At 45.4% G+C, this 24,877-nt stretch overlaps 1 protein-coding gene across 1 annotated transcript in view; it reads right to left on the bottom strand.

The window, feature by feature from the left end:
- Nucleotides 1-24,877, bottom strand: part of LOC148021747 (uncharacterized) — a 419,898-nt gene that overhangs the window by 44,328 nt on the left and 350,693 nt on the right. The window contains exons 50-51 of the mRNA XM_087697283.1: nt 21,814-22,002; nt 3,366-3,470 (exon numbers count right to left, since the gene is read on the bottom strand). Of these exons, the coding sequence (XP_087553409.1) occupies nt 3,366-3,470; nt 21,814-22,002 (294 nt within the window). The remainder of the gene's footprint in view (nt 1-3,365; nt 3,471-21,813; nt 22,003-24,877) is intronic.

Below are 24,877 nucleotides of genomic sequence, written 5' to 3'. Positions count from 1 at the left end.
AGTGCTTGTCATGTCTGCTATTCTATGCAGCACTCGCAAAGGTTGGGCTTTTATTATGGCTTATATGCAAGTGTCAAGTGATATTGATATGGCTTATTGGGCATGGGGATGAGAAAGAATTGGTTGAGTTGGATGGTGACTCTTTGGCTGAGGATTCTGTTCAGTTGATGGAAGGGGATGAGATGGGAAAACGCTGTAAGATGACGGTTGATGAACCGGTTTTGTGTGCTCCAGATTTGCCACAGCAAGGTGTTCGTGTTTCTTGCCCACAAGTTGATGAGTCTTTCCAGTTCATGCTTGCCATTGCCAACAATCTTATGTCTAATTATGTTAATGCTAATGAGGGTAAAGCAAGCTCTTTACTGGAAGGGGATCATGTGGTTGCTGTCATGGGAACTGACCTAGTTTTACGGCAGATTGCTGCCTTTCATGAGAGGGCAGCCTTTTTTATATTACGGGAAGGACTCCTTTGATTGCTCGGATTCGCGCTTGGTTGCAGTTCATGCTTGTGAGTGATGATGCGTGTCATGATGATGTTCTTGGGCAAGTGCAAGCTCCTCTCGTGGAAGAGATTTATGATGGACTGAAGGGGCTTTTTGAGGCCATTTTTCGTACTCTGGATGTGTATGCTCGCATTATGCAACGTATTCCCTTTTTATTGGATGGTTAGCTAGTCCATATGGTCCTATGGAGGCCTATGGTTGAGTTTCAGGAGGTTCTTAGGCAGGCATGCCCAACTTGGGTGGAGGTAGTTAATTTTCCCGCACATCTTTGGAGACTTCTTCCTTTGGTTTTGAGATCCCTTGGCGAGGTGTTGGTGGATCCTCTTTTAGCCTCTCGTAATAGGAACAAGGCTTGTATGCTTTGGGACACTAGGAAACCTCGGCCTACTATAATTCTTTTTGAGGTCCCTAGGTTGGAGATGTTGGTTTTTGAGCTCAAATGGGGGACATTTGCTGGACACTGGTTTCGATATGGCCAATTGGGCCATTTTATTTCTAAATGTGATAGTAGCCCTGAGGTTTCTTAGTGTTCTTTGGACCTTGATATGGATATGCAAGAGTGTGATCCCTAGCCTTTGACTCAACAGCAAGATGTTGCTTCTCCTGTATCTCTTGCCCTGCATGGACATGATAATAGAAATAAGGATGTTTCCCAGGTTGGTATTTGGCGTTAGTCGCATTCACCTGGTTGGGATCATCATCATTAGGATGATTCTTGGGTCATTGTGGTTAGACGCAATGCGTGACAGGAATCTCGTTCGACTCCTATTCACTCATCTCCTCATCTTGTTATTCATACTTTTCAATGCAGAGGTAGGGGTTTTTACAAGAAACCTCAATCTTCATGTGTACCTACAGTTGGTGTTGTTGATAAAAGTGCTTTTGATTCTGCTTTGTGCTTTGATGCTCGTGGGAGGCTTTTGCCTCCTCGGGATGTTTTCCATTCTCAGTAACAACAATTCCCTTCTTGCACTTTGATTGCTAGTTTGCAAAGGGTGGATCTTGTGGATGTGATTCATAGTGAGATGGAGAGATTTCAGGCTTCTAAAGCTATAGATATTAAAGGGAAAGCAGTGAGACTGAATAGTTCTCTCTCTCTCTCTTTGTTTATCATCAGACTTGCTTTATGGAATGTTAAAGGCATTTCTTTTGGCAGTAAGCAGTATTGGTTGTGGAGAATTGTTTTTGCTAGTAATTGGGTTGTTTTTTGTGCCATGGAGCACAAATAACATGCTTTGGTAGGTTCTTCTTATGTATATAAGGATTATACAATGTTTTTTAGTGGACAAGTTCCACATAAATATTGAGTTATGTTGGTTGCTCGATCTTCCTTGCAATCATCCTTGGTTTCTTCGCGGCAGATTTCCGATGCTAGAAATCATATACGAGGGTGAGGTTCTATGGTTGGTGGGTGTGTATGCTCCTTCTATTGCTTGGGAACGCTATCAACTTTGGGATGAATTGCACTGCCTTTCCATGGCTCGTCAAGGTTTTGTTATGGGTGATTTTAATGCATGCATATTTGCGAATTAGGGGACTTCACCTCACTTGGTCACGGATGGTCTTGAGTGTCAGGTTTGGGATGCACTGGCAGTTGTATCTTTGAAACAAGACATGTGGTCTTGGATACATCCTTCACAGTCTGAATAACTTCAGCATCCAGATACTTGGGCCAGACTTGATAGGATATACATTTGTCAAAGCGATTTTTTTCTTCGAGCAGTGATTGATATGTGGGTGGAGCAATAGCATGTCTTGTCAGATCACTATCCCTCGGTTTTAGGATTGACTCATAGGCGACAACATGTCTTTATTCTTTTCAGTGCATTTGTCAATACTTTCGAGTGCCTTGTGGCTATCATGACATTTGGTCGTCCTTACAAGAGCAGCTTTTGAGGTAGTCTCCATTGCTTGCTTTACAGCCCTTGTCTCTTGGGCAAGATTGGAGTTTGTGCTACCTGATGATTTCGAGAATAGGTCAGCTAATTAGATATATAATTAGATGGTCGAGGTCAAGAGATGGGCCACTAGAAAGGCTAATAAAATATGGCATATTCGGGACAACAAAAAGAAGTGGGAGGAAAGATTTCTCCAACTCTAGAAGTCTAAGATTCCTTATCAAGGTAAAGCCTTCATATGGAGTTTGCTTATTGGGGGTCTTTCAACCGGGGATGTGCTACGTGCTCGCAAGATCTCTCGTTGTCACTAAGTATTTTGCACTATATGCAATGAGACTTTGCTTCATCTCTTCGTCTCTTGCCCTATTGCTCGACAGATTTGGAGTTTTGTTTCCCATGTGTGGTCTTTAGTGTAGTAGATATGAGCTCGTTGGTGGATTTTGGGAAGGATGCCTTCTATGTTCACCTTGCAATCAAATCATTCTTGCCTTTTCCATTTCCTTCGTTGGATAGCTTTGTGGCATATTTAGTGTACTTGGAATGCCTTCATGTGGCTCGTGTTCGTGGTTTATTATTATGGCAGATCTCCCCTATGGTTTCAGTTGACCTGGTTCTTCTTGACATTGCTGCTCCTTGGCTAGATACTGTTTGCTCCACTCCGGCTGTCCTTTCTGTGTGATATTTGTCTTATGGTCTTAAAGGTCTTTCGGCTTGATTTATGTTTGTTTTGTTTTTTTTAGCTGACCTGATGATCTAATGTAAATATTGCCATTTAATTCAATTATCTTTATGAGAGAGAGAGAGAGAGAGAGAGAGAGAGAGAGAGAGAGAGAGAGAGAGAGAGAGAGGTGAATATTTATTAGTACCAAATTCTATTAGTATTTATGGAAGAAAACAAATATTTTGCATAATTGAGCTAATCGATTTGGAAAAAAACCACAATGATAAGGATTTGCATATTAACTTGAATACCGATCTCAAGCTTTCTAAGGAGATCTGCATCAGCAAGCTTTGCCACTAGAAGCCCATTACTCATTTCCATATTTTTGATCCATTTATTTGCTTGCCCCTAACATACAATGGTACACAGCTTTTAACTACATTATTTGGTATGTAAATTCTAGACATTCATAAAATTTGATACTTTGAAAAGCATATGGACTTAATTTGCATAATGATGCAAGCAACATCATTGCTTCTCTTGTATTAGGTTAAAGAAGTCAATATTACTATAGCAAGATTGGAGATAGAAAAGCACAGACGTATTTGATGCTTTATTGGTTAATCTCATGGCTTGGGGTTAAATTATGGCTGCTCATAGTTAGGTTTTCATTACCACATTCAAACATGTTTATTTATAGATGCTAGGGGATTGTTATTCATGATATCTAACAATGATAAAGCCTCAGTAGTAGTAAAAATAATCTTCTATGTTTGTGAAGAGTTTTAGGAGATATTATCTAGAAGTTTCAAAAAACTAAAGCCTCACTAGTTTTGTTTTTGTGAATGGGCTCTTGGGAGATGACTATACATGAGTCCAAAAGAGATAAATCCTCACTAGTACTACCAGAGACTTGAGTTACAATTAGTGATGTCAAATTCCTATGACCCATTAGTATCATAGGGTTATTTTCCCCCATACAAAGTGTTGAGAAATATGCAATGACACTCCTATGACAGCCTCTTTGTATGGAGCAGTAGGGCAAGGGACATGCAACAGGCTAGGAGAAGCTACCTTTATCCCATAGGCACAATGAGGAAAAGTGGAACCATCTTGCAACTATAAAAGAGTGTACTTGAGAATCATTTGAATGCAATGCTATTGTACTTTGTACTTTCAGTCTTGTTTCTCTCTACTCAAGACTGTGTTTATGAGCTCAAGCTAATCTATCTTGGAACCTAATTTACTTGAGTAACAGTCAATGTGTCTAGTCTCAATTGTCATGCTTCTTGTCATAACACCTAAAAAACACGTTTTTTTGAATTTGAAACTTACGAAATCTTTCTAAGAGTAAATAACGCGAGCCTTTTTTTTTGGGTGAGTTGGAGTCCAAAACATGGTTTTTTGACAAAAACTATTGGGCAATGTTAAACATGATGATGATGATGTCTAATGACTTGTGAGAGGGCTCAAGATTTTGGACAAGAGAGTGATTTTTTGGTGGTTTTGTTTAGTTATTGGACTTTGTCAATCTAGTATCTATTCTTGTCTTGAGAGTTGAATATTATATGACTTTAGTCTCATTTATGAGTTTTTTTTTTGCAAGTAAAATGCAGCTAAATATATTACTCCAAAGGATGATTACAACGGAGTGCTTATGCTCAACAGACTAGCTGGAGTTGATGCAAATCACAACTACATCATGAATACAAGCCTCTCAAGGTAGTTTGAAGGGGATGGGGGCAAGAAGCCATGGAGGGGGGATGTATCGCCATTTGGAGCTGCTTGCCTGTATCATGAAGAACAGGTCTTGGCTGCCCTAGGTGTGTAGAAAGTGAAAATGCAGCTCCTGACGATTTCGAGACTCGCCCTGCACTTGGTCCCACCAGCCATGGAGGGAGTGGGTGATGGAAGTCTAAAGCTTTGCCAAAGTCACATGTATTGAAAGGCACTCTCCGCCAAAAACCTTTTGACAGCGTGCCTTTCAGATGTGCCATCCTGTAAGACTTCCTACGATCTCCCATACCTCTGAGTGGTCTGCTGTGGGCTCCAGTACTTGGCGGCTGGGTAAAGCCTCCAAGCCGACCACTGGGCAAGACCCCGCCTCAATGATGAAAATCATCTCCTGCATCCCGGCCTCATACAAAAGGTGACAGCCCTGGCTGACTGTTTGCTAGCAGAAAGCCCCCCACGAGATACATCCAAGGCTAGGTGCCACACGGCAGAGAATGCGGTTGGCTCCTCTTCACATGAGCTATGCCACCTCGCAAGACTAAAGGCAGTGTTTTGGAGTTTCCAAGTGATGCTGTGAGCAGTGTTTACACCCTCCATCTTGCTGCATTTGGGCCAACCACCAGACCTCCATTTGCCAAAAGCCATAGGAAATATGACACCCTCCTCGTCCTCTAGCTGTCCCATAGGCGGGGCTAGAAAGTCCGACAGAAGGCATCCGTGATGCTGTGCTCTGCTCAGTATTTGCTACGTGAAGGCACCCAATCCATGTCCTCCTGTATCAGTACATGTCTACCAATCCTAGCTGTGTACTCCAAGAACCTTAGTGGCTTCTTGGGGACCGCAGTGGCTGGCCATAGTCACTCTCCAGGGTCCCACTCCAGCTCATCAAGTGGCTTGCTCTCCCATATCCAGAGGTGCCACTCCCGAAACTCCTCCTAGAACACATCAAGGTCCAGACGTGAGGTTTTCCCTTGGAGACTAACCACACAAATCCTCCTCCAAGGAAGGATAACGATCTCCTAATCCTGTTGCCCTCTGTCAAGGACCAAACGTTTCCCATTCTACACGATGAAGAAAATTCTGTAGGGGGCGCCGCCACTCTACCTGTTACATGTAGGGGGGTACCTGCCGGTGAGAATCTAGCGGCCCACACCTCACCAGGCTCCACCGGCTTTCGGATCGAGGGGTGAAGCCACTCCAAAGGGGTCGCTAAGTCAATCTCCCTTCTCACCTCAGCTCCTCACTGACAACCTAATGCCGACTGCAACACCTCCTAATTCATCGTCCTGTACACCTCCCGCCACGTCCTGATAGTAGAAGAAGGGCTAGCTTCCCATCCAGCGGACTGGATGTGGGGGCGCTCTCCAATCTCTATCCTGTCCCAATCTTTGAGGTGGGGGTTCTAGACCGGTCTATGTCCTAGTATTCTAAGGGCCTCTGAATTAGGGCCTTGCTGAGGCCCTGCCACACACGAAGTAGGCTGTGGATGAAGGAAGATCTGGGTGGCGTGATCTAGGCAGTCGTTAAGATCCATCTCAAGGATGGCCTCCAACCACTGTCAAGCCTCGGTTTGCACTCCTAGACACCCTCTTGTAGAAGGACCTTCCAGGTCTGTCCTCTTGGTGTGAGCCTACAGACTACTAGCTTGCCCAAAAGGGCCAGGCTCTGAAACTCTGGGTCTATGATCCCAAGCCCTCCCTCGGGGATGATGGTTGCCTACGCCACCTTGGCCCGAGAGTTGGTGGAACCGTTTGAGCTGGCCCAGAGAAAATTCCGCACTAGGCGGCGAAGTTGAACCACACAAGACAAGGAGAAGCACCAACATGAGGCAATGTACAAAGATGTGGCAAGGAGGACCTAGTTGACTATCAGGGCTCGCCTTGCTAAGGAGAGGCAAACAATACTCTAGTAGGCCAATTTCCGCATGATAGAGTCGAGAATTGGAAGAAACTGCTAGGCTAGGCAGGAGTGATGTCAAGTCCCATTTGAAACCCTAAGTATCGGACGGTTTGTCCCCTGCACGCCCATTTGAACCCCAAGTGGACTCCCCACTCCGTGCTAGTGTCCAAGTTTGTAAGAAAACTAACCGACTTTCGCCAGTTGATTTTCGCTCTAGCTATAGTGCAAAACACCTCCAGAGCTAGTCTCACTCTCTCCAGCATCAGCTTATCATCCTCTATATAAAGGGCAATATCACCTGCATACTCTGAATCAAGCAGCTTCGCCTCCTCCCTCACCGCAAGTGGAAGGCCACGTAGCCTGCTCACACGTGATTGGAGGAAGTAGGACATCGCCTCTGCAAAGAGCAGGAACAGATACGGGGCAAAAGGACAGCCCTGCCGGATAGATCTCTCCACCCGAAACTCCTCCCTCCTCTTGCCACCTATGAGAACCCTACTAGTGGTGGCCAATTTGTAAAGTGTAGAAACCCCGCAAATCCATGGGTGGGGGAAACCCAACCTCACCATAGTGCCCTCTAAGAAGTCCTAATCAACTGTGTCATAGGTCTTCTCGAAGTCTAGGAGTAGTATAGCCAACCCTTGACCACTGTGTTGGTCCCACTCGATCGCCTCGAAGAAGGTGAAAACATTGTCTAGGATGCTCCTATCCTGGACAAAACTTGTCAGTGTGTCATGAATGATGTCTGGAAGCATGGGGCAGAGTCCTACCAAGCCTCCTCAAGAGCACCCTCACTCTCCCACATAAAAACGGTCTAGCCATTCCAGAAGAGCTCCGCCCAGCCGCTTGTATCCCCAAGAGAAGTCCAACGACCTCTCCTTCTAGTGAAAGGCTAGGTCTTGCCAAGCATCGCGTGCTCCTACCGCAAGGAGGAAGACTTCCCATGCCTTCTGCTCCTCCCCTAGCATACCCTGGTAGTCTGTGCCTCTGCCCTGCTGATCCTCTAGGACTTTCAGGTTGTTGAAGTCTCCTCCAACAATCCAAGAGTCCACCTCTGGAAGTCCTAGTGCAATCTCCATCTAGAACTTGCTGTGTGTCCTAACCTCCGTAGGGGAGTAGACATTGAGGACTCCAAGACAGGAGTCCCCCATATCCAATCTGATCCATAGGACCCTCTCTTCCACAATCGTCTTGTGGTCACGTACATAGGTTGTAAGTTTCGGGCCAAATAGAGATGCATACGCCTCCACTCTTGTTGTGGGTACCGATTGAGTACTCCCAGTAGGTGTGTGAGTTGCCTAGAAGTACCTTCCCTACCTGCTGGGCGTGGGTGAGAGTGAGCTTGTGCTCCTGCAAAAGTAAGATGTCGATCTGTTTGATAAGGGCAAACTGCAACTCCTGTTGAACAATCAACTTTCTAGAACCACGTGCCCCACTATAGTGGAGGTTGTTCACATTCCATGATGCTAGATGTGAACTCATGGGGAAGCCTGTGATTGACAGAACAGGCATCTATTTGGTGTGGAAGCTACTGATGAAGAAGAAGAGCTACGGGGCATGTGAATGCGCTTTGCTGCAGGCTTGGAAGATGAACTTCATTCCCCCATGGTTGGGGGGGGGGGGGTAATAGATGCTTCAGAAGGTACCACTAGGGCATCTATCAGCCACCACGCTGAGAGGCGTGACTCTGTACATTGGTAGTAGTGGGCAGCTTGTGTGAGGGGCCACTCGATGCTCTCCACTATGGAGGGGCTCGAAAAATAATGCTCAGAGGTGGGACCTCGGCTCCAGCCCACCAATTAATGTCCATCATGCACCCTGGCCACTGCTGGGAAAAGAGTGCTAGTCCTTCTTCTACCATCCACGGGGAGATGTAGTCTGCAACCTGTCCCTTCACCTCCTCTATCTGTGTCATCGTCTAGTCTTCTGAATGAGAGGTTTGAAGAAAGAAAGCATAGTTTGGTCCATCTGGTGGTGCTAGTAAATGGACCTTGCCGCTCCTTGACTTGTGGACCATGAAGATCCCCACCTCTAGCGGTAGTGAAAACTCTCCGCGCTCCACCACTCTCAAGTAGGACCACGTGTCATTGCCGAAGAAATCTTGTGGGAGTAGTTATGCCTGTCGAGGGAAAGTGTGGCAGGCGGTTGGGTTAGATGAGCTAGTGGCTGTGTAGGGAAGGAGGGGGGGGGGGGGGGGGACTAGGCTGCTGGGGGATGGGTGGGGGGGGGGGATCACATGTATTGGGTGAGGATTAGGGGGATTGATCGGCAGGGGAGATGGTGGGGAGGAGGCATATCGTAGAATGGTGGGGTGATGGGAGGTAGCAGGCGGGTGGGGGGGGGTGGTGGCCCTGGAAGGGGGAGGCTGTAGGATAGGGTTGGGGGGGATCCATGAGAAGGGGGTGGGTGTGGGGGCTGTGGGATCTCGGGAGAGGTAGCCTGTGATGCCTCTGTGGGTGGTGGAGGTAGAGGTCTGTGATCCTACTGGGTAGGACGAGCTAGGGGGTGCTCTGCCAAGGGATTGTCGCTCGTCCTCATACTCTCTACTGTTGTGATTGAGTTTGAGGGGATGACTCAGGCCCCCCCTGCCGTCTCCGTCTTTGTTGTCGCTTGGACCCGTGTAAAGACATCAGGATCCACCTACAAGCTTGTTGATGAAGCCGCCTTGGCTCTGAAGCATGTGCAGTCTGCTGCCTGATGCCCAAAGTCATGGCATCGCAAGCACTGCCTTGGCTACCCAGTCACAATAACGTGCTGCCTGAAGGAGTGTCTACTTGCCTCAATCTCCAGAAACTTTGGTTTGTTCTTTGTAGCTTTCACAACCACCTGTACCTTTGGGACTCCTACGGCTGTCACTGCATCCGTGAAGGAGGTAGGCATAACTGTGCCGAAGAGCCGTCCAAAGTCCTCCACTAAGTGGCGATACTCTACCGCTAGTCTGGGGAATAGTAGGGTGACCGGGTGTCTAAGAAACCTGTTGTGGAGCGCGAATTCCTTCACTGTGAAACCACTGTACCAGGGAACCATATAGATGACCCCCTTTGTGGAGGCATAAGGTGAGCTATCCACTAGCTCACGGGCTGCGTCTGCAGAGGTGAGTTGAACCATGAAGATCCCTTGACCCATGAGAATTGCCTCGGTGATCTGTGCTGTGCCAATGCATAGTGTGGAGTGAAGCCAATCTCGAAAGCTAGGCCCTGGATGGAGAGTGTCCTACGGCCTGACCAAAGATTGTTGTTTCTTTTAGTTTCAGCTTTGTGGTATGGACGGCTAAGAGTTGTTCTTTAGAAAGGATAATGCGCAAGGTGTTTAACTGGGGGACACTCGCAGAATGCACTGGTGTCTGACTAGAGGTTTCCATTGCGCGTCCATGCTGAGGACCTACTAATAAAGTTGCTGTGCTACCCGGGGGGGGGGGGGGGGGGGATGTTGCAGATGGAGGGAGCAACTGGGGGGGGGGGGGGGTCGAGGGGGCAACTTGGAGATGAGGAGAGGTCATGTGGTAGGTGAGGGGGCGAAGGTGAGGAGGGGAAAATGCTGTTTTCCGGTGGTGGAGGAGGTGCCGGATGTCACGGATGGCAGGCACAAGACAGGGTCAGCGCGGGTGGAGGGGCTTATAGGACGGGGGCCGTAGAGCGAAGAAGGCGGGGGGCAGCACAGGGGGGTAACAAGGCAGAGGAGCAACGCGGAGGAGATTGCATGGCAAGGGGGTGACAAGGCGGGGGCAGCACGCAAGAGAAGATTGCTTGGCGGGGGAGGGGGGGGGGGAGGCGCAGCGTGCCACGGGGGGTATAGGGCGGGAGGAATAGGGGGGAAAGCGGGGGCGCGATGGCAGAGCAGCAACGTGACGGGCAGGAACTCCAATCACTCAACTTCCAATGGATATCTATTTATGAGTTACTTATGATATATTATGATTCATTCTCAATTTTGACATTTTGTCAGTTTGTTTTGAAATGAGAATCATGGTGTTGTAACTTGACTCAATCCATATTGTAGATAGGTTATTTACATGTTAATTTCAATTTTCTTTGTATGATATGTATGAATCATAATGTTTGAGTTCAAAACCATAGTATAGCTTCCAAAGACTAACTTTGACATAAGTGAAAAGTCAATAATGGATCATAGATATGTAATGTATTATTCTCAGTTGACTCTATTATCACTCCAGCTGAATTGGCATTCTTTATTTAAGAGAGAGTTCCATAGAGGTTTAGAATCTCTTTCCCTGAGAGAAAGAGAGAGAGAGAGAGAGAGAGAGAGAGAGAGAGAGAGAGAGAGAGAGAGAGAGAGAGAGAGAGAGAGAGAGAGAGAGAGAGAGAGAGAGAGAGAACTCCTTTCGACTGGGTTTTTGTGCGCCCGAAGTATCCCGCAGCGCCACAGTTGCATGCGAAGATCTTATTTCACTTTTTCAGATATTGGGGATGCTGGCACATTTGGACCACGCGCAATGCTTTTCTCTTTGATTCGGCCTCTAATGTACCCCGACATATTGCCAGGCTTAAAGGGCTCTTGCATTGGCAGCTAGATATCATCCGACACTCCGACTTTCTCCCTCGGGAGGATTTGCATCCGTGGCATATGGCAATTGCCTCTGGGTCGTTGCCATGATTGGTGTAACCTTTTCAGTGTATTACTACGGGGCTTCCCCACACGTTGGCCTAGGGCCCTCGTGTATCTTGTAATCAGAAAAAAGAGAGAGAGAGAGAAAGAGAAAACCTCTTCACATGATGGCTTTGTGTCATCATGTATCTTGTAATCCAGTAATCTTGTATTTTTTTCGTAATTAATACAATTACCTTTTACGAAAAAAAAAAAAAGAATGAAGATCGTCGATGGTGCCCAGTCGTGACCTACCGCCTGCACCGTTTCGTTATCTTCCGGCTTGGTTCCACCTGCGTGCAGACGACATAAGCCGTCGCCCGTCAGTCCTGGGGGTCGGGGTCCCTGCCACCGTCGCCCTTCAGTTCCGTCAGGCCTTGTTTATCGCGTCCTGGTCCTGAGCGTCGTGTTGGATCGTCCCGGCTTCTGTTGCGCCTATCTATTGTCCCGTCACGCTGCCACGCCTGCAGACACCCATCTTGGTTCGACGATTGTGCTGTCCGCGGGTCCGCGTGCTCGCGTTTGTTCTTCTCTGCAGGGGCGCACAGCTATTGTAAACCCTAATCTCGATAGTCGTCAGAGAAGCAACGCCTTAACCAGAGTGCCCACTGATCTGTACACAGAGAGAGAGAGAGAGAGAGAGAGAGAGAGAGAGAGAGAGAGAGAGAGAGAGAGAGAGAGAGAGAGAGAGAGAGAGAGAGAGAGAGAGAGAGAGAGAGAGAGAGAGAGAGAGAGAGAGAGAGACGCCTGAATGAGTGCACGCCTGTTCGCCTGTGGTCCCTTGCTTTACGTCCGCGTGTAGAGCTAAGGAAACCGCGTTGAGAGAGAGCGAGAGAGAGAGCATCGCCTAGACCTGCGCGCCGCCTGAAGACCCATCTGACGACTGCCGCCTGACGACTTCTTCAGAGAGAAGACAGCAGTATGGCTGGTTTGGATATGGATTTTCTAGACTGGACGGTGGCAGCCCTTGGCCCTGATTCCGATACAGAGGAGCCGGAGGATATGGTGCCGTGCACGGAGGAGATGCCTCCGGGTTCTGAACTGCCGCCTACGGGCAAACACTCCAAGCATACTTCTGACAAGCCAATGGGTCCTCAGGAACGTTCCTATGCGCAGGTTGCCTCTGATCCTGTGGATTCGCAGGAGATTGACTGGGAGCATTTGTTGGACTTTGCCAATACTCTGCTTGGCGATTATGTCCAGCATAATAATGAAACTTTTTCTGACGAGGGAACTGATGATGTGCTAGAAGCCACGGTGGACTCGAAATCAGTCTTGCGGTCCTTTTCGGTGTTTTATGACGGTGCCGTTATACTTTTCTTCACTAGCAGGATCCCAGTGCTTTCACATATTCGCCAGTGGATGCACCATTTATTGCAAGGGGAGTGTGTTGAGGAGATCTTCCTTGGATCTCGCGGCTTTTATGAGGTACTGTTGAAATCGGAAACACATCGAGTAGAGCTCCTGTCCAAGTTGCCATTATTCTTTAATCGCCGCTTGGTCCATGTTGTACCATGGCGCCCTATGGGCGACTTCCAGCGTCTGCTTCAACGAGAATGCCCGGTGTGGGTGGAAGTGGAAAATTGTCCGGCGGTCTATTGGCCATTGTTGAAGGATGCGATGGCAGTTGTGGGAACAGTGCTGGTTCCCCCAAGCCTCAGGGCTATGAATCGAAACCGTTTATGCATGTTATGGGACACGGCCAGGAAAAGGCCTGCGTGGCTTCGCCTCAATTGTTCTGGCATGCATCCTTTGCATTTTCGCTTGAAATGGGGCAACTTTGCAGGACACTGCTTTTCATGTGGTAAATTGGGGCATTTTATGGCCGAATGCCCCAAAGACAACCGTCTTCTGAGGATGTGCATGTTGTGCTGCCTAAGGATGACATGGCGCTTGATGCCGCGACACAGGAGGCCCTTCAGCCACCTAATGTCGTGGATAAAGGCAAACAATAGATCCTGGGTTTGGATTCCTGTAGCACTGATTGGATTGAGGCACGACAAAAAAAAGTAAAAAGTTGGATGCAGGCCTAGCGGATCCTGGGCCTAATGCTTCACAGGATTCCGTGCGCACGTATATGCGCAGGAAAGAAATGTTCACTTCAGAGCATGCTGTGCGTACTATGGCCCCGTCTGCCCCCCGTAATCAGTCTACAAGGAAAGTCTATATAGACGGTCCCAAGGGCCCACCTGCTAAGCTGGCGTTTGATACAAAAGGTAATGTGATTACACCCTGGGATCGGCGTTATCCCCGCCCCACTCCCAAGGCAGTGGATTTTCCTTCTACCTCTAAAGCAGGTCGCCAGAATTCGTTTGCAGTATTGGCTGATTTTCTGGATGAGGGTATCCTGGATGCTCTCGCGGAAAAGGTGAAATCGAGGCAACAGGCGCCTCGTTTCTGACTTCCTTATTTTGAAGATATATGAAGATAGCCACGTGGAATATGCGAGGCATTTGCTCTCGCCATAAGCAACATGCCATGTGGATTGTCTTGCATGAGAACCAGTGGGATGTATTGTGTGCAGTTGAGCACAAAAGTCACGGTGAAGCAGGAAAAGTTGTGGATTGTCATGGATTCCGTCTGTTTTATGCAGGGACACATGCTACGCACTATTCGGGCGTGCTGATGATTGTCCATAATACCAGCCTGTTCTTGTTAAAAATGATGTGCAGGTCCGCTTTCTGGTAATCGAAGTCTTATTTGAAGGAGAGATTTTATGGTTGCTGGGCCTCTATGCTCCGAATGATCCCGCATCCCGACGGGATCTTTGGTCGACTTTGCAGGGCTCGATGTCACTTGGCCGAAGGGGGTTTTTGATGGGAGATTTCAATATGTGTGTTGACTCTTCTCAGTCCACTTCAAGGCATTTGGTAATGGATACGCCGGAAAGCCGAGTGTGGAATTCCTTTGCTTTGCGCGTACTTAAGCAAGATCTTTGGTCGTGGCTTCACCCTTCTTTTTCAGGGTTTACTTTTCATTCCGCACAATATGCAACTACTTGGTCGCGGTTGGACCGAATGTATATCATGCAGGGGGATGATTTTCTTCCCGAGATGCTGGAAATGAACGTCTTGCAGCAATATGCATTGTCGGACCATTTCCCCCTCCAGCTTGAGATGCGGGCACAACCTATTGCACCTTTTATGCAGTTGCTGGATAGGCTCCCTTTACGTTTCAACTCCTCTTATTTGAAGCATCCAATTTTTCAGGGCTATATGTAGCAATTGATTGAGAGGTTCTTATTGGACTTCGCCTCTGAGGGCTTGGCTTCATTTGCACGGCTGCTCCCTAATGTGCAGTGGGTTGCTCGGCAGTATGGGATTCATCATGGCTCTCTTTGTCGGCAACGTCGACATGCAGCAGAGGACTTACTGGCTTTGGTCCGTTCGTTGCTCGTGGATACCCCAGATGATGATTTTCTGCTATCACTGGAGAGGCGTTTGGCCCATCTTATTCAAGTGTTTCAGTTGAAATCTTATGAGCAGGCCAAGCTGCATAACTTGACTGGCACATTGCAAGATAGTGCCTGCCAGTCTCATAAGTTCTTTTGCGCCTTGCATGCTTCTCCTGCTCGCGAAAATATGACTAGACTCCAGGATTCGGAAGGTCGCATGGTCACTGATCCGCAGACATTTGTCAATATGTGCAGAAATTATTTTATGGAACTTCTTGGTTCTTGTTGCTCGCCTTCTAGCCAGGTTACGCATGCCCGCTCGGTCTTCTATCATCTGGTGCGCCAACAGGTTCCACTTGATATGCAAGCCACTTTGGAGGCGGATATTTGCGAGGAGGAGGTTATGGATGTTTTGTTGCACCTACCTAAGGATAAAAGTCCTGGTTGGGATGGTCTCACTAATGAATTCTTTGAGAACTCGGCCACGCAGCTGGTAAAGCCATTGGCGGTCATGTTTCAGCAGGTTTGGGAAACAGGGGTTATACCTTCCTCGTGGAAAGAAGGCCTTATCAAATTGATTCCAAAGGTTCCTTCGCCGTCAATGCTGCAAAACTGGAGACCAATTTCTTTAATGGACTTGATGTATAAAATCTTCTCCAAAGTGCTGGCGAATCGGCTTCACAAGCACCTTCCAGCTATTGTGCATCCTCTCCAATATGGTTTCATTAAGGGCCGCAACATTCTGCATAATATCTTAAATGTGCAAATGGCTATTGACTATGCGCGGCACTTCAGTCAGGAAGTGGTATTGATTCAATTTGACTTAGAAAAGGCGTTTGACTATGTGGACTGGTCTTTCATTGCAGATCTCATGTCTGCTATGGGTTTTGGTACTCGGATGTCCCGATTGATATACACCATTAGTGCTGCGGCTTCTTCAAGAGTTATGCTCAATGGTGGGATTACAGAGCCATTTGTCCTTGCACGCTCGGTCAGACAGGGTTGCCCTTTGAGTCCTCTCTTCTTTGCCCTTGCGACTCACCCAGTCCTTTCAATGTTATCCTCAATGGTGGCTTCTGCTCAGCTGGTAGGATTGTCCCTTGCTTTGGGGCAGCACTTCATTAGCCAATCTTTAGCTGATGGCACCTTTATGATTTTGCGGGCAGACAGGGACAACATTCGAAAGGCATTAGATGTTTGGACGCTCTTTGGTCAGGCCTCTGGTCTTCGCATCAATGCCTTTAAATCAGCCATACTCAGTTGCACGAAGCCTGATTTACAGTCATTAGGCTGGTAGGGCCAGGTGGTTTCTCGTGGCTCCATTGTCAGGCATCTTGGATACCCATTGGGGGTGGATGTACGGCCAAAGGACCTACTGGATTCACAAAAATTGGCGGCGAAGTTTATGTATTGGAAGTCGCAAGCGTGGCCATTCCATGTCCGCCTCAAAGTGGCTCAGACAATTATGCTACCAATGCTAACGTATTTCCTGCCATTGCTGCCGTGGACGCCTACTACTTTGAAGGCTCTCACTCATCCCATTCGTTTCATGCTATGGAAGAAGGATTCACTACAGGCAGGTATTTCGTGGATTTCATGGTCACATACATGTACCCCTAAATGCATGGGTGGTGGAGCTATTTTGGATGCAGAAACTCATATGCTGGCTCTTCGTTGGTCTCTTTTTCGTGCCATGTGTGTGGATCATCACCCGTGGACCATTATAGCCCGTTATTTTCTTGAGGACAGCGGGCTACGCCATGGTAATGCACGACTTCAGGCCTCCTAGTGGCATGTCCTTAATGCTGACTCTCGATTTTCCAGTCCCTCTTCCTCTCTGTTACTGCGCTTGGTCGGCTCTTGGAAAGTGGTGCTCCAAAAGGCCCGTTGGCATCTAGTGGGGGACCGCTTGCAGACTAACTCCTTTCAGCTGGAATTGTTGGTAGTATCGAGATTACTTTCATGGGAAGACAAACATCAGCTTAGACCGAGATTTAACCGCATGGCCCGTTTAGGTGTGACTTCGATTGCGGATGCTACCCTTGCCACTCGCAATGTCCTCGCATCGTTTCGGACTGCTAGGAGACTTTTTAGGATCCCGCGCGGATACCGTGGTTTATGGGAACAGCTTTTGTCGGAGCTTCAGGGTAGGCAACCCTTTCCTGCCCTGGCTGTGGATCGTCCTTGGCAGGACTGGGACCTTGCAGGCCAGTTGAATCTGGAAAAGGCCTCTACTAATCAGGTGTATCATCTTCTCATTCAAGATCACCAATGGCTGGGTGTGAAAGCTAATACTGTTTGGGGACTGCGGAAATCGCAGTCATGGTGGCAGGCAACGCTGATGGAGGGCTGGCTGAATAAGGCACCTTTCAAATGCAAGGTCTTTCTTTGGCGGGTAATGATTGGTGGTCTTCCTCTTGCCTCGGCCCTTTCCAAGCGTAGAATCTCGAATGGCAATTGTTTCTTCTGTACCACTACTGCGGAATCGGGCCGACATCGTTTTCTTTCTTGCCCGGTCGCCAAGAATATCTGGTCACTCTTGTCGCAAATCTGACGCGCAGTGGTGGGCCCCTCACTAACTCCTTTTGATTGGGTTTTTGTGCGCCCAAAGCACCCCATACCGCCACAGTTACATATGAAGATCTTATTTCACTTTTTCAGATACTGGGGATGCTGGCACATTTGGACCACACGCAATGCTTTTCTCTTTGATTCGGCCTCTTATGTACCGAGACATATTGCCAGGCTTAAAGGCCTCTTGCATTGGCAGCTAGATCTCATCCGGCACTCCGACTTGCTCCCTCGGGAGGATTTGCTTCCGTGGCATATGGCAATTGCCTTTGGGTCGTTGCCATGATTGGTGTAACCCTTTTTAGTGCATTAGTACGGGGATTTCCCACACGTTGGCCTAGGGCCCTCCTGTCTCTTGTAATCATGTAATCATGTAATCTTGTACCTTTTTTTCGTAATTAATACACTTACCTTTTATGAAAAAAAAAGAATCTCTTTCCCTAGTCAAAACTATTAAAAATCGCTATATAAAAAACCCGCGTTTCTTATTTCACCCCCTCTTGAAAGAAACTTACAAAACATGTTTCTGATGTTTCGTTTCTAGACGTTTCTGACATTTCTGGCTGCTATGCTTCTTGTCATTGACTTTCGTCATTCATAGCTAAACCTTGCTTAAGGATCCGTGTTTCTCAACACAAAGTAATATTGTTAAATAGTATGCCATGATAATCACCGTTGGGGGAATAATTTCCTTGCAAAAAATCCCATAAGCATAAAGAGAATCATAGAGAATGGAATTTGAGCTTATATCCTAGCCAAAGATTCTAAATGAGGCTAACCCTCAAGCTTGGGATTTGCAGCATGTCAAGCTCCATTCCAAGGATTGATATTGCATACCATCAGCCCACACCATTCCGCTATGTGGGTGGATATGCCTAGGGTCTTGAGTCCAACAACGGATCTTGTGAGAGATGTCGCACAAATGAGCCATGTGTGCTTTTTATAGGACTCAACCGTTCTAAACCTAAGGTCACATTCACACTACAAGACCCCTTAACCATCCCAACTTTTAAAACATGATCACGTGGTTAATACTCAATGGGCAATGCTATGAGTATCCATCCAAGATTTCCAAGTATGTAACATGGGTGGTTCTATTTGGATTAACCAATGCACCATACACCTTCATTTAGATATTACTAACGCCTATGTCAACACTTTCTTTGATGATACACTTGTGTTTAGCAAAAATGAAGAGGAGCATTGCTAACACTGAAAGATTGTTTTGCAACTACTTCAATAAAATCAGCTCCTTGTCAATGGTAAAAAGGGTGACTACAAATTTCGTTGGAAGGGATTCAAAGGTATCATGAGAAAATATGAGGTGAGAACTTTTCTTGGCTAATGCTCCCATTATTGCTGTTTTATCGAGCATTTTGCACTTTTATGGCTTCTCCTCTTTATGACCTCATAAAGAACAAAAAATTTTCTTTTCCAAAGAAAAGAATGTTTCCATTACAAATACCCTAAAAGAAAACTATCCTAAGGCAAAGTACAAATTAGCCTCATAAGGGACTTTCTTAAAAGAATGACAGATATAAAACAAAAAGGAAGTCTATTGCAAGGCTTGAATGAATAGTCAATTTGGAGGTCTATGATGCTAGATCATGTGTGACTCAAAATAAAGGAATGTGCCAAAATCCTAGATCTAGAGAAAAGCATCTCTCCTTCTCTTCACATTCTCCAAGTCACCTTGTAGCCTCTCTCATTCTCCACAAAGAGTGGATTCTCTCTCTCCAAATCTTGGAGAGAGTCTTTGCAATGGATATATCTAGTAGATCTACAACATGAGTCTATCATGCTCAAGAGCTGACTAGAAATGAGGAGTGACTCCCTTGAACATCCTCATAGCCACAAGCTAGGCCTTTGTCCATGACCCAAGCTGCAATCCCCCACCTCACTATCATAGTCTTTATTGCGCCAAGAAAAACCATCCTCAGGGCTTTCCTCCAAACCTCCTGTCTATCGGACAGTCCCATAAATGCTGCCTCTGTGCCTACTTTAGCTGTACACATCTAATACAAGCGATTGGGTATTTGCCGTAACTGAGCCAAGTGCCAATTGCTCCTACAGAGTGAAATCTTCGTGGGTTTGAAGCTATCATCCAATCTCCTCAAGAAGCACAGTAGCAAAACAGGCAAGATTCCCTGTCCATTCTAATGTGAAGTAGCACCTAGCACCATTCTAATCCTGCTCAGCAAGATCCTCTTCCCCAATCCGACGGTGTATCTGAAAAAGGGAACATCCCTGGGTCTCTCTAGAAAGGGATCTCTCCAGATTCACTCACTTGGATACCACTAATCTCTAGAGAGGCCTACTCTGATAAGCCCAGTACCTCCAATCATCTATCATGGATGTTACTGGACTGGGTCTACGTGTGAAGTCCCATCACAAAGAGCAACAACTCTATGCCTTTGCTGAGAGTATCATGTGAACTTTGGCTGACTCATCCCTCTCATGGGTCTTCCCATCGTCTTGCACTAAAAAGGTAGAGATTCTCTCCACTGGTGGCCACTGCTACAAGAAGCATGTCTCCTCTAATAAAGAGACTAATCCAAGTTTAATAGGTGTTTTGTAATGAAAAAACTGAGAGGAAACAATTGCATTTTTGACTGGCTGCTTTATGGGGTGATTGGGATGAAATCCTGAAGGTAACAGGAGGAAAGGGAATGGACACTCTGGAGAATGATATAAATGCTTATCCAGATTACAACAGGTGTCTAAGCCTTAAAAAGACCTCTGTGGCACACCAAAGAACTATCCAATGTGACCTGTACATCCTGTCCCAGTAACCCCCAAGTGTTTGAATGCCTGTAAACATGCTAATCATAGTGATGGTTACCATATAATATTTGAATCTCAAATATTCAGAAACCTGGGCTGCTTGATAAAAATGGTGGCAGTGTGGCAGGAGAAAAACTGAATAGCTTCACAATATAAACTGCAAGAAATGTAAGGTCCTGAAAATAGGCATTTAAGAGGTTGCCCAAGCTTCTGTCACCTTCCAAGTTAAAATTCCAAGAATCATGACTTTATGATTTAGAGTTCCGGGCCAGTTCTTAGAGCCCCCTGTTCTTAGACAATGTCAGAAAGATGAATTGCAACCTCCAATCAGGGTTGTCAAGCATGAAAGGTATGACACGGTACGGTACGATAACATACACTAGTGATTGGTACCTTAAGATTTTATAAGGTACAATACGATATTAGTATGAAGAAGAAAAAACAAAACTTAGTTATTTTGGACTACAGATAATATGTTTAGAGCTAAAATAGCACTATCACTTGAGTTAATAGGATGAATACATGAGGGTAACAAGGCAAAACCTCATGTGCAACATGCTATAAGTAGACAGATGAGCGTGTATATGTAATACATCATACATCATACAAAAAAGCGAAGTGTGCGGGGTGGATGGACAGAAAGGCTCTTCATTCTTTTGTGTGTGAGGCTTGGCATTTTGGGGGGGGGGGGGGGGGTGTGGGCGGGGGGATGGAAGTTGGAAGATATTTTGTGGTCTAGTCTTCATAGGCAAAAAATAGCAATTTTTTTTTGGTACGGACACGTATCATATGGTTCGGTACGAAGTGTACAGAATGAACCAGTCTGTATGTAGTACGAATGCAACTATGCCTACAAAGAATACTTAAACCTGGAATGAGAACCTCCTCCACAGGATTCAACTGAAAAAGTCAAGGCCAAAATCTGATAAGTAGACTGTAGAATGTCTTCATGTTGCACAGCCTTACCAATCATCCCAAAGTTCTGGAACAACCAAAGATGTGCTATATATACCTTGTTGTGACCTATCAATGGAAAAATAAAACAAAACAAAGCTTCTAAGAGGTACTGCAAAAGGCAGTTACAAGAAAGTTACTGAGCTATCAAACTTAGTGAAACTGAATTCTGGTGTGCAGAGTTTCTCAAACATATCATTTGCAGCACTATATCTAGAAGAGAGCTTCAAAACTTGGATCTCCCTGTGTTTTTGCAGGTTTTTGCAACTTGTTACTGGCAAGTGCATCAAAAATCTTGCTTGAACTTAATCTACTAGTTGTAAAATAGCACCTCTGTCTGGGCTTCGATTTCATATCTGTGATGATCACTGTTTGCAGAAAAGGAAGTGGCATTTTGTGAAGTGTCTCTAAGCACACATGGTGCATATGTAGCTAGGCTAGGAAAGGAATAAAGCAACTTGAGTCAGGGCAATCCATGGTTAGAACTGTTCAAAACAGGTACAGTTTACCTGTTTCTCATGGTTACACAGACTCCTTCACAGCTGACAAAACTCGTTCCAATTACCAGTCTCTCATATTAGATGCTAGTTATAAGCATAAGCATACCTAAGACATAAGTCCAAGTCACCAATCCTGATTGGTTGTTTGCAATGCCAATTTAAAATCTTGAAGTTTTTAGTTGGTTTCAAGGTCATTGGTTACACCTAAACGACTGCATTAAAATAATTTGAAAACTAAGCACATGATTTTGTTGTTCATTTTCCATAACAGTTCCTCTCTCATCTCAAAATTTTTAAAAAGGGCCCAAACCTGAGGATCTATCATCAATGGCCAACGCCGTGCATTTGAAATTATAACTCCATTATCAACAGAAGACTGATCTTTTGGTAAGCCAGCTATGTTCCATGCCCGTATGGTCACAGGATCTGCCAATACATTGCTGAGCACAAACTCCGAAGAACACGGTATGTTCTTTGACTTACATAGAGATAACCAATTCTGCAATATGCGAAACAACCACATGTAAAAAGATGACCAAGACATGCAAGTTGAAGTTGAAAATTGCAAGCTTGTGTACAAAATAGCTTGAAAACTTACTTCAAAAGCATCAAAAGGGTCATATGAAGGGGCAAATCTGTTAGTAATAATCTCACAATAATCCTCCTCAGGTAAACATACAGAATGTGTGTTTTATAAGACTTTGATGATACATAAAAATAAGACACTATAATCTATGGATCTTCTTACTAATCTCCATTTTCGTTCCTTATTTAGCTTTTTCAGTTCCCAAATTTATTGCACCTGTCCGTAAAGGACCAGAAAAGTTGGCAAGCTATGAATCGGGTATAGAACCAAAAGGGGACATCTGGATCCAGTTTCGAATTTGCTATTATATGTTCGCCCTAGGTTTTGTTATCTTCGACGTCGAGACAATCTTTCCTTATCCTTAGGCTATAAATTTTTAAGAATTGGGCCCATTTTCTTTTACTGAAGTGACTATCTTTATACTTATATCAATAGTTGGCTTGTCCCATGCATGGCGAAAAGGAGCGTCAAAATGGTCTCAATCTCCAAAGTTTTGAGTGATAACCATCAAATAAATAGTCGTGAAACCCAATTGATAAATTCTATAGAATCTTTCTTTCCTGAAGCATACCCTTCTAATTCAAAATTTTTAGCTAATTTGAACGATTTTCCCAATTGATCTAGACTCTCTAGTTTGTGGCCACTTCTCTATGGTACCAACTATTGCTTCATTGAATTCGCTTACCCAAAAAGGTATTAGATAACATTTGCACAACTAGGATTTAGGGTCCTATTGGTGAGAAGTAAAGAGTCTTTTGATTTGCAGAGATGTAAACAATCAAGATCTCCGCACCTCAAGAAAGATTGATTTGAACCTCCATGCCATACAACAAGCAATGGATTTGGGACCTAGAGCGTTTACCACTTCACCCTCGAGGCAATGGATCTCAGTCCACTCTCTGTGACCCGAAGGGGGGTGGATGATCCACCCTCATATGAAAATCAGTTGTTTGATTTGGAATTTGATTCATTAAATTGAGCAACATTTCCCTGCCCACAGAGTGATATGCTTCCAGTGCCAGTAGAAGTTGACCCACCCAATGGTGTTTAGCATCTAGAAAATGGCTAAGTAGAAAGTGTCCCAGGCTGATATATCACAGTTACCTCCCCTACTTGGCCCGTCATAGGGAAAACTATAACCAAACTCTTTCTTATCTGGCCTGAGTTTGGAACCACGCGCATCTAAAGCACCTTTCACTAGAATCAACGTGGTTGTGTGTAAACCCAAAGCAATAGCATGGTGAACCAAAAAATCTCCGGGTCTAATACTTAAAAATAATGAGTTACTATTATTATTTATAGCATCTAACCAACCAGGTAACCATAAGCTCTGACCAGCTTTTAATGTTGGGCTGTTTGTCGAGGATAGAAGTACGTCAAAACCTCACGAGATTTTGCCATGAGTGAATTGTATCCATTGTGCAAAAATGGGCTCAATAAGAATCTGTTTTTCTGGAGTTTCGAAGGCTAGCATGACATCATTATGTACGTAAAGACCTAGGGCGTGGAAACCTAGAAATAAGCTAGCCCAACTTAAATGAGATATAATTGCTTCCTTATGCTCTAACATTCTTGACAATACATTGTCTTTATTTTGTTCTGGATCATAATCCCTAAAGAAGAATATGGCCCCATGTGCAAAAGTCCCTACCATGATAAACCTAGCAATATATTGATGATGGTATAAAGTGCGGCTTGGGTGGTAAATCTTGTGCTAGAAAAGCATAAGTAGGTAAGGAATACATATGTTGTGCTACTAAGGAAGTGACCCCTAAAGTGGTGAGAGCAAGTCCTAACTGAAAATGTAGTGAATTGTTGATTGCATCATAAAGTCCTTTATGTCCACATTCCAATCTGCCCCTAGGCGGAAGATGCGACTCCAAGATCTCCTTTATACTATGTCCAATCCCAAAGTTTGTTCTATATATATGTGTCCAACTATGATAAACACAACAACAAAGGCTAGGTGGTGATGAGCAATATCGGTCAGCCAATAGACTCTAAATTTGTGGATGAAATCCTCCCAGAAATGTTAGAATAGCAGTTTCTGCGCCTTGAGTACCATTAAATAAATGATTGTTGAAATCTAGATTCTATGCGTAAATACTCCACTTACCTGAAAAGAATGGCCCCAACCCTTGGGGATATGGAGATGCAGTGAGTAAATTCGCCCATCTTATGTGTTCGCCTTTAGATTTGGGAATAGCTACATGAATTAAGTATCCCGCCCAAGCCAAGGAGCTTACATAAAAAAGTCTCGATAAATGATGATGGAGGCGAGACTCAACATTTTTGAAACAGGAAAGGTTTGGTTTTCATTTAGGTTGTAAGTGCAATCGACCCACCGATAGACACAAAGCTTAAATGGCTAGTAAGAAAATAGCTCCGTTACAAAGATCTTGATTGTTGCGTAAACCAATAGTATACCACCACTAGTATATGTCAAGATAAGCAATATTTACCGAACTCGTGGCTCCTCCTTGGATATAGGTTTCCACAACTGGTTGACCAAAGTGTGGATTGAGGTTCTAATACAAGAGCTATGAGAGGTTGAGAGGATTGAAGCTCAGCTCAGAGTGCAATAGACAGTGTGGAGAGTGAAGCATGACACCCAATGCAATTGATTGAAAGAGTGTAAGATGAAAGTACAAGGTACAACCCTTAAACCTTAGGGTTGTAAGAGGGTGTTCACACCTGAAAGAGTGTGCAACATGATAAGTGCTTGTAAATGTGTAACATAGACACCTATAATAAAGAGAATGAATTTGGGGGAAAAAGCCTCTTGTAC

This window comes from Lygodium microphyllum, chromosome 17 (genome assembly GCF_053477565.2).
Source record: "Lygodium microphyllum isolate KBCC chromosome 17, Lygodium_microphyllum_v1.1.10, whole genome shotgun sequence".
Taxonomy (NCBI): Eukaryota; Viridiplantae; Streptophyta; class Polypodiopsida; order Schizaeales; family Lygodiaceae; genus Lygodium; species Lygodium microphyllum.
This window is presented reverse-complemented; position numbering and strand designations above follow the sequence as displayed.